Raw genomic sequence first — 10,836 nt, 5'->3', positions numbered from 1 at the left:
GGGCTTCATTTTTTCTTAACGGCTAGAATTGTAACCTGCAGGTTTTCCAATATGCCTGGAAGCTCTTCAGAATTAATGCCAGGTCTCTTTCCTTCCATTCTGCTATGTCTCCTGCTTCATGAAGGCTATTTGTCTGGGACTTATTTTCTAAGCCTTGAAATAAAACTGCTTCACTATTTAATTCTGCTACTTCTCTGAGTAAGAGGTTGCCCGTATTTGAGTCTTGTTTCTCTGATAACACTACAGAGTATTTGTTCAGGAAAGTCATGTCCTCTGCCAAGTCCTGCTACCCTTGTTATTTGACTTTTTATCTGCAAGCAGTTTCCCAGCCAGTCTACATTCTGCTGGTACCAGCCATGTTCTTTGAGGAAAGGTTCTTTGATACCCATCTGGTATCAAACCATCTCTGTGTGAGATGGTTCACAGCCACTGACCAAGCATGCCAAGAACTCTTCTGTATCATGTGGCCATTCTTAATTCACACACTTGGTGGGCCTTGTCCTTTTGCATCCATCATTTATGTCCAAAGTTTGGTCAGATAATTACAAGATTCATAACTAATTGTCATGTAGATATAAATTCTGTCTGCCTTCAAAAAGAGAGAGACCTGTAATGATTTTCTGCACAGATTATTCCCATGACTGGACCTAGAGTTTATATACAAGGCAACAGCAGAGCAACCTTACCATGCATGCTGTCAGCAAACTGCAAATCTGATCAGCAGAGTATCTTTCAGCAACTCTTTAGTCAAAGCTAATAGCCAAGCACTGCAAAGTGTGCATCCCTCAAAAAGGGATGTACAAACATCCATGAGCTGAGAATAGTTTTGCATTCCTTTTACACAGGTCTGCATTCATATGGGAGAGCTTCAAGAAACAGGTTCTGATGCTCATTAGCAACATATTTGTGGTCTGAGGATTAACATTAATCCTGGAATTACACTTCGTTTAAAGCAGAGTTTCTGGAATGAGGAGCTGGTAAAAGTGAGCTCTGAATGTTTATGTATCAATGAAGGCTTCTAACTTCCCATGCAAACACATCTTACAGCTGCATGTCCTCACCCTGATGAAACTTATGAGACTAGGATTGCACTGAGGTTATCCTCAACTACATTATCTATTAGTCAAATCCTGTTCCACTGTAAAAAGGAATGAAAGCAAATCTTACACTGTAAAAATTACAATATTATGATAGCTAAATCTGAGCCAAAAGCTTATTTTGCAAAGCAAAATAGTTTAGACAGTTGCTTTGAGTTATCACTTTAACTTCTGGTTTCACTTTCTGGGGTTCTTATTCGCATCTGGATCCCCAGTCTCAAAAAGATGAAGATGACTGTTGCCGCTTCTGTCACAGGTGTAAGTGACAGGAGAGTCTACAGAGCTGAGGAGGGTACGGGGAGACAAAATGCACAGCTGGCTTTTTACCATTAATTTATGTAACAGTTTGGGAATCAGACTTGTCAATATCTCCAGATGTCCTCCCCAGTCCTGAGAGAGGAATAAAACCTGGTAGTTACAGGCAGCCATGTGGGGAGGGACGGGGACACGCACAAACACACACACACACACAAATACAGGCTCGCCCAGGCTGTGGTACCTGTATCCACAACATTTCAGCAAAAGCTGGTCCAGGAGTCAAAGAGGAGAGGGGGAAAGTTTGCAGCTACAGTGTGTCTCTGTACCACATCCCATTAGGGGAGAGGGAAAAAGATGTCTATGCTGTGCAGCTACAGGGTGTATTTTTTGGGTTCTCAAGGGAAGGGCAGTGAACTGGATGCGGTTTAATTTGTTTTAAACTATCGGTCTTTATGATGTCCACATGAGGCAACTGATGTAGGCCATGTCAGCACGTCCTTCAGCTCACCAAAGTGGAGAAGTTGTGAGAAAGTGAGGAGAAAGTTTAGGATACCCCCAAGCCGGGCACAGCACGTGTAGAGGTGAGGTTGTAGTGCATGGATGCTGTGAGCAGGGAGCAGCATCCCTCCTCCTCCAGGCCTGGCTCTGGGCTGGCCAGGGCCATGCAGCCAGTGGAATCCATCTGCGTTTGGCTCAGCCCAGATGGATTTTTGGAACATGCCATATCCCAGCCACATTGCTAACACAGTCCTTGACATAGTCCCAGGGGCTGCAACACCCCCTTTGCTGCAGAACAGACAGCAAAATTTCACATGCTAGGCCAGGTCAGCAGAAGGTTGTTTTCCATGCTCTTTCTGCTGACAGAGCAGTGGAAGAGCTGGGCTCTGGTGCAAACAGCTCTGCTGCTGCAAATGAAGGAAAGAGTGAAGAAATGTTAGTACCACATTTAGCTTTATTGAAATTGAACAAATACCTTTTTTTTTTTTAATAAACCCTTTTACAGCAAGTGTAAAATTTTAATGTTTGATTCATCTTATGTTACAGGTTGTCTTCTTCTGTGTAAGCAAAAATACCATCTTTTTTTTTTTCTCTTTTTTTTTTTTCCTTTTTAAATTTTCTACTTTAAAACATGTAGCAAGGATTTGAATAACGCAGATCCGGCACCAAAAGGTAACAGGTTCTGAAAATCACAGTACAGTTTTAAAATTCTTAGGTTAATTAATGATATTTAAAATGATAGCCACTTTGAGTAAAGATATAAATCAGAGGTCTGTAAACAAGTTGTGTTTACCTATAGCACTATTGATTGCAGCTACAATGAGAGCGGTAATAGAAACTCAATGCTAAACCGAGCTACACCTTTGAGGAAACAAGTTCTTACTAAGTAGTGTGATACAGGGTAGCACAATAGGTAAAATACAGTTTGGCACCTCAAGTTGCATGTAAAATCAGCAGAAATAAAATGAAGTAAGTGCACTGTCTTCCAACAAAAATAAACCGGGCAGTTTCACTGGCTTTGGAGTGTCAACTATCAAATAAACAACACAACACACAAGTTCAACTCCAAAATTACAATTCTAGTAAAGCAAGATAATATTAAAATGCACACCCACAAGGATATAGTAAAGTATAAACCCTTTTTTTCTTTTTTTTCTTTCTTTTTTTTTTTTTTCCTCTCCCGTCAGTAGAAATAATTTACAACCCACAAAAGGACTCCTTGGTGAAACCACTAACTACAGACATGGTCATGGAATGTAGCTCAGTAGACTTGTTTCAAATAGAAAGGCAACATTATCCTGAAAAAATTTGGTCCTCTTATAACTCACTGTACTGTAGCCACCACAGTCTCTTGGTAGATGTTTTAGGAGAACTGGGGTTTTTTTAATTCTCTTTTGTTTTGAAATGTAATATCTTGGTGATAAAGTTGGATACAATTTGGCCCCATTTACAGATGTCTGATTGATGCTGAATCTGGAAAAAACACACTGAGAGTACATAGGGGAAACCCTCATTGACTGATCTTATGGCATATTTTTTCATGCAATCACTTTTCCTTCTATATTTCTTGTCTCTTTTGTTCATTTTTTCTTCAGTGTCCTTGGAGGGGGAAAGAAACCCTTAGTCCAAATGACAGAAAGACATTTCACTGTTTATTTACATGTGGATCACTTTGGCTAAGAAGTCCTGGTGAATCAGAGTTGCCTATTTCTTGTGAATGTCCTCATGCCGTATAATTTTGTATGTGATCCAGTAAAAGATGTTGAAAATGAGGAAGGCGAGTGGGAATGCAGCACGGGATATTGTATCAATCCTTTTTGCACGGTCAACAAACTTCTTTTTGATGGAATCTGAATCCTTTGGTGGTGCTGGAGGTGGGTTGGGTGCAGTAGCCTTGACCGCTGAGCCATCTTTGACTTGCAGACAGTGACCCATGCCATAGCCACTGAAATTGAATCGACTGTCACGAGCAACTTCATCCTCCTGGGGGATAAAGAAGACCAACAAGTCATACAATCACCTGTTTATCAAGCACCCCATATACTTCAGTAGTTAAGGTGCATTCCCTTCAAAGCACCTAAAGCAAATTAGCTGGTTAAGCTGTGATACAAAGTCCAGGTTTCAAAGGCAAGCAAGCAATTAAAAACTACATACAAATACATGGAAATTAGGTGACGGTCAGTGTTTGTGAAACAGAGCTTTAATTTCTCTGGCTATAACTAAATCAGTTGCCCTGAGCAGCAGGCTGTATCCCAACCCCATAGGGAAAAGATCTGACTCCACAGGTTTCTTATCACTCTCCTTGGGCTTGCTGTGGGGAGGAAACATGGTCATGTTGGTAGCAGAGAGTCTGCTCCAGCCAGTGTGAACTGAAAGACCCAGAGATCCAGGGGTCCAAGCTCATGGCAATGTGTACCCATGGCTCAATATAACTGCAGCCTTGCACCTCCATTGCAGATATATAAAACAAAGATAGATCATGGTCCCTCCTTGCTCACAGAAGTGCTGTGACAATCAATACGTCAAAGTGCACTGGACACTTGGATTTAGTGGTAACTGGGAGTTAGGTGCAATAGCACAAGCTGATAAAAACCACCTTGCAGAAATCCATTCTCTCTCCCACGTGAGTGGGTAATATTTGCTTTTGTAGAGGTGAGTAACTTTATCATCATGGTAACTATGTGATGAAAGGTTTGTCACTGTGCTGGTAAATTCTCACTGCCATTTCTCCTTTCTGATAGCACAATAATACACAAGTTAACAGTTACTGGCAGCCCTCCATGAAGAATTCAAAATAAACAGACAAGAAGCTCTATTCTTTCTCATTTCAGCAGGGATCAGTTGTAGGTCCAGCAGCTTGCCCTAGTTAAAGATCTTCTCCTCGACTGACAAGTACTTCATTGTTGACTTAAAATTAGCCCTTATTGGGCTCACAAGAAGCCCACTCACTCACAGGGAACATTCCCTCATATCTCTCACTAACCCACAGATTTCTGATCTTAACAGAGAATCAGAGGCTGCATGAAAAAACACCACAGCAGCAAGGTATTGAATAAGGTATACATTTGCTGAACTTGGGGGCTGGAAGGGAGGATAATTTACACCTATTCAGGATGTAAATCAGTGCTCCTTCACAGAAACACCTCTTTCGATAATTGCATTTTTCCATCTCCCCTGTTGGAGCATTGGAATTGAATATATCACCAAACTTGCTCTCCTTACCTTGGAGTTGACATGCAAACATGAATAACCAGTAGTGAGATCCAAGGCTGCCAAATGAGAAATAGTCACTCTGACTATGTATGACATCGAATTCTTATGGAAGGATGATAGGAAATAAACAGTTCATTGGAGCCTCTGTCAGTTCAGCTTGAGAACTATTCTGCAACGTACCTGTGAGCAGGTAGATAATTGCAGTATTGCAAGTCTGTTTGAGCTCTTTTCTGGGGTTTATATCCCTTTCATTTCAAAAGCTCACCATCATTAAGAAAAAGAAGCACACTCCTCTCCTTTTTCAATTTTATTTATTTACAGTTTTCAGTTCCTTTGTGAAGACTCTGAAATTTGGCCTGTCCTAGTGATTATAAATATGTAAAGTATTTTAAAGATGAACCCACTGAGACCTAAGTTTTGGATAGTCTTATAGGCAAGGCTTCTCTTGCATGACTGAACATGACAAAGTCCCCCAATAGTACAAGAAGCTGCCTTCCTTGCAGCACTTGCCCTTTTACTGAGTCTGAAGGATGAAATGCATGCCCAGGACATGAGAGGTGATTAAAAAGAGTAACAGATTTTCAGCAGCTGTGTTGCCATATGTACTTCATTCATTTTTAAAAAATTTAATTTCTGTTGCTCATGAGGGGTTTATGGGAGGAAAGAAAATGTACTGAGCTCAATGCATGACTTGGAGAGTCCTGACTTCCACTGTGCCCTGCTGGGTCGCAGCTTTGTCACGTGGGGCTGAGCAATTTGTCTTCAATGCCACAGCCCCACTTTTGAGCTTACATTGTTGTCACTCGAGTGGGAAGCCATCTGACGTTAGGGACAGGGATGGTTAAATCACATTCTTTCAGGTCTTCAACAGCTAACCTTTAGCTGTAAGAAGCCACCTGTTTCCCAAGGGGATTTAGAGCCTTTCTTTTCCCCCCGCAGACAGTTGGCTGTGCCACTTCTTTCTCACAAAATGCAGAGGGAAGTGTGCCCAGTTTGCATGCTATTTTTTTTATGTAGGTCTACAGTAGATGTTGATTTACACTGGATACAAGAAGTACAGCATTCACCTGAGGTATGAGGAGCATATACTCAGTTTCCTTCTCTGCTTGTGCAGATCTGAATCTCCTTCTCCTGGACAAATCTCTGGGTCAGTTTGTTACCAGTTCTCAAACATGGAGTTGTTTGCTGGTTGCAAAACGGTGTGTGTTTATGTAGCTTTTTTTTTTTAACTTTATCAGAAAAACTTTTTTTCAAAGACTAGATAATTAATCAAGACAACAGCACTGTGTTTCTACCCTGCCACTTGTTTCTATGTTTCATATTACACTCTTACAAAACCTTAGCACTAGAGACACCTAAGCTGCAACTGCTGCAATCATCTAAGTGCTGCTGGGTGCAAGCAAAGCCACGGTCCTTACAGCCCCACCTGTAGCCCTGGAGGTGCTCCATGACCATCACATGATTTTCAGCAGGAGCTGAATGGGCTTTGTATTAATAGTCTGGCACCTGCATCTCCTCTGAGTGCTGCCAGCATCTGCAGTCTCACAGGTGAGGCCTGACCCTACCAGAACTCTCCAACCTGACCAGGCATCACCTGAAAGACCTCAGAGTGGGGAAATCTCTCTCTTTTCTGATGAATTTGGCCAGTAGTGTTGAAAATCAACAATGAAACACGGCAAAGATCAAGACCCACATGCTTTTATTAGGAGGATACTATTCCCACAAGACAGCAGAGTCAGGCATGTGTCCTATTGGCCTCCTGAGCCCTTAAGCCAGTTCCACCCAAAATGAAACAGTGGCAACAGAAAGACTTCCTTCCTGATGCTGAAGGAAAGAGAACAGGAAGGTCAACCCAAGCGCTGGAACTTCGTTGTCCACACCGCTTGTGGTTTAGCTAAATCTGGCGTGGACCATGCCAACAAGCTTTCTCCCAGATGAACCTGCTCCACTGGAGACCAACACTGCACACTGCTGTCATGAGTCATGTAGTGGTAACTGTCCTCAGAAACAGTAAAATCTCCAACGTGCCTAACTTTAGCCGTACAGATGTAGTTAGAAAAAAAGTCTCTAAAACACCATAATCTTATGTCAAAGCTGTGATTTGACATTTCAGTTTATGTTCAAACATTCTGCTCATATGAAGGATTTTAGAGAATAGCCACAGAGAAAGAAAACCAAATTTATATCCTTTTAACAAAGACAACCTTTTTTTTCATGTTTCAAAATGTGAGATGAAGAACTGACCTCGAGTCTCTTCCCTTAACATAATGGAGATGTCTTTCCTTAACCTAGAGGGTTGGTGAACTACTGGGCAACCTACTAGGGTCCTTTCTGGTGGGGTTGCAGAGTGCCTCTTCATTCTCAAGGTCATATTCATTTCATACCACCTGACATACTCTACCATGAAGATTCATCCAAAGCCAGTCTTCTACCTGTGCCGTTCACCAGCTTATTCATGGGTAAAACAGTCCAAATTAATTTGCAAACATCTCTATCATTATTTTAATCTGATTACACATAAAACTTATCTGTTTTAAACCATAGAGGATCTCACTTGTTTGAATCCCAGGCTATTTATGTTTTTACAGATTTTAAACCCAAAATCAAACAGCAGCTGGAAGCCACTAGACATCAACTGGAGTGGCAGAATCCACTGCTACTGAAGTTGTTCACTTTATCCTTCTAAAGGTATGTGAAGTTAGTCTTGCATAATATGTAGTCGTAACTCAACCTGTCCTTGATAAAGACATAGGAAAAAGGGTCAAAAGCTAGGATAAGAAACAGAAAAGAAATAAGTAACAGGATGAAAGTGTTCTTTTGCTGATTTCCTCTCAGATGTTCGTACTCCTGAGTATTTTAGAAGAAGTGTGCTTTGAAAACATATTACATTTCCTGAGATTTGGTCAAGTGCTTTATATAGATGCTTTTTCAACAACGTATGTTTATGTGTATTATCTTATGATGTCATGATGAACTTGTTTAAGTGTTGGCTTTAAATAATTTTCATCAAAAATGAATTACATTTCTTTCTCAATTTTTTATTTCCCTTTATAAATTTAGTCATTTTCTGTGCTTTACAAAGTAATGGCTTTAGATTCTCATGACTTTGCTTTATAGCAGGTAACATGTACGTCAGAGGGGTGATATTTCTGACATGGTTTTCTTGCTTCATCTTCCATCTTCATAAAACTTTTATTTCTGCTCCATCAGATCTAGAATGTAATTCATACTACCAACTTCACAACAAAGCAATCAGAAACGGGAAAAACACTTAAGAAAATCTAGTCCATTCACCACCTTTGCATGCACCATTTTCTGTACAATGCATTCTGAAGTGCTTTGTTGTGACCACTTTTAAATGCTTATTGTCAGCATTGACTCAGTTTTAACAATGAGGAAAATGAGAGAGAAGCTGGCTTCGTACAGCGTATCTAATTTACTCTCTGATGTGATTTATTAATTTAATTTTGCTACTCTTTTCCCAACATATGGTGGGCAAACGATTTAAAAGACTATCTGGTTTAATTAAATTTCAAGGACATAGGAGATTAATTTTAGGTATAGGGTAGAGAACATCAGAGAAATTTTCCTTTTGGCATTCATAAGCACAAAGTTATTATAGAAATTCAATAAATTCAGACTTGAATACAAAATGGCATCAATAGGAATTAGGCACCAAAATAGTTCTGGAGACTTCATTCCTAAATCATCATTATGATTTTGAGACACTTCCCAGCTCTCAATACTTTACATAATTCACAGTGTGGTTTTGCAAAGACAGTCATGCTCACATGGTTTCAGTTCTCAGGAATCAATGAGTATGTGGATGAAGGTAGGTCACCTGAGAAACATGCTTGGACTTTGAAATTCTCTTTGGTTCCCCACAGAAGGCTCTTACAAAACTAAATTGTCAGGAGATGAGAGGGAAGGTCCTTTCATAGATTAACTGTTTAAAAGACAGTAACGGAGTTTAGGAGTAAAAGGTCCGTTTCTGAGGGATTTGCTGGAGGGGATCCCAAATATCTGTGCAAGAATGAATAATGATGAAGAGATTTATAAATGAGCTGGGACAAAGGTTCCCAAGGGAAGATACACTGGTGAAACAGGTTATTCAAAGTGGACAAATCTAAGCCAGGCTTTCCAGAAGGATTTCTAAATGCTGAGGGACTAAGTAACAAAATGGCAGTAAATGAAATATAGGGTTGATATGCGCAAGGTAACGCACATTGCTAAAGATAACCCTAATTACATGTAGACAGTAAAAGGGGCTCAAAATTGGTTCTTTCCCATGTGGAAGTTTGGGGTATTACCACATAGATGATTCTGGCAACATTAGTCCTCTGCTGAGCTGCCGTCAGGCAATGAGCAAATGAAACAGAAAATGTCATTGTGCCACTTTATTCACTCACAGTGTAGTCAGTATGTGAACACGAGAAGCATTTCTGGTCACCCCAACTCAGTAAAGACACAGCACAATTAGGTAGAGAACAAAGGGGAGCAGCAAGGACGATAAATGACTTTTTCTGCCTGAGAAGAAATAAAGTAGGTGAGATCTCTTAAGCTTAGAAAAGCTACATTTGGGGGTGGATATCATAGAGGTCATAAAGTCATGGTGAATGTTAATAAATGGAAGGAAAAGGAGTAGGTTATGGGGGTTTTGTGTATATATATTTTGGTTTTTTCAAGGCAGGAAATAAGATGAAACGCAATGCCATTATGAGGGAGAAAGGAAAAACTATTTTTAAAAAATGAAGTTATCTTTCATTCAGCTGTGTAAATCCTTGTGTGAGAACATTCAGAGGATGAAAATATCACAGTGGCACAGATTCATAGGTCTGTGTGCAGGTATTGAAAGCGCAACCTAGTGTACCTTTGGTTGATTACTTTCAGAAGACAGAAAAGTCCTTCTAGGTTTGTATTGGAGCTTTGAAATAGAATTTGTCTCAATATCCATGCTAGACCACTGCTGGGAAAAGGATCCTGGAACAGAAACCGTTCCTTTTCACTGAATATGGCATGTCCTATGGGAATTCAGGTCTTCCACCTCTTGATAATATGCCAGGAGCTAGAACTAATGTTGAAATGTCCTGCATTTCCACTAGTTTTTAGTACTTTGAGTGTCATTTTTTTTCTCTTCACATGGTCCTGCCTTGAGGCTAAATCCTGCTGATGCATAAATAGATGACTCTTACATAGTGAACCTATGTGTCCTAGTTCCACAGACGGGACAAAAAAGTGAAGCTGGAGCAAGTTCTGCTGGCATTTGGTAATAAAGTCATCACTAACAGACTCCTTTGATTTGTTCCACCCTGAAGAGCCCTGGATCTTACCTCACCTATGCTAGATGCTATTCCCACTCCTCCTTAATCCAGGCTTCAGAGGAGCAGAAGGTGATGTAAACTGTCATTTTCTCACCTCAATCCTGTGAAAGCATAGATCGAACACATCCCAGAATTTTGCCTAAGTGTCGTTTTTCTTAAATATTCACCAAGGTGTTTAATCAAAAACATAAGCAGCCTCTTTCCGCGACGAGAACAATCAGCCATTGGAATGTTCTCCCCAGGGAAGTGGTGGATTCCCCAACTTCGGACAATTTTAAGATTCAGCTGGACAAGGTGCTGGGCCAGCTTGTTTAGACTGTGCTTTTACCAAGAAAGGTTAGACCAGATGATCCTTATGGTCCCTTCCAACCTGGTATTCTATGATTCTGTATGCTGCTCCATCAGGACCAAACATTCTGTGTGCGATAGCTGCATTAGCCCCTTTTCTA

At 40.5% G+C, this 10,836-nt stretch overlaps 1 protein-coding gene across 2 annotated transcripts in view; it reads right to left on the bottom strand.

Annotated features, from left to right (window-relative positions):
* Positions 1–3,557: 3,557 nt before the first annotated feature.
* GLRA2 (glycine receptor alpha 2) overlaps positions 3,558–10,836 on the bottom strand; it is a 124,737-nt gene continuing 117,458 nt past the window's right edge. For both annotated transcript variants that reach the window (XM_065641219.1, XM_065641213.1), the window contains exon 9: positions 3,558–3,836. In XM_065641219.1, coding sequence (XP_065497291.1) covers positions 3,558–3,836 — 279 coding nt within the window. The remainder of the gene's footprint in view (positions 3,837–10,836) is intronic.

The sequence above is a fragment of the Caloenas nicobarica genome, chromosome 1, assembly GCF_036013445.1.
Source record: "Caloenas nicobarica isolate bCalNic1 chromosome 1, bCalNic1.hap1, whole genome shotgun sequence".
Lineage (NCBI taxonomy): Eukaryota > Metazoa > Chordata > Aves > Columbiformes > Columbidae > Caloenas > Caloenas nicobarica.
The sequence above is the reverse complement of the archived record's forward strand: the minus strand, read 5'-3'. Positions and strand labels throughout refer to the sequence as shown.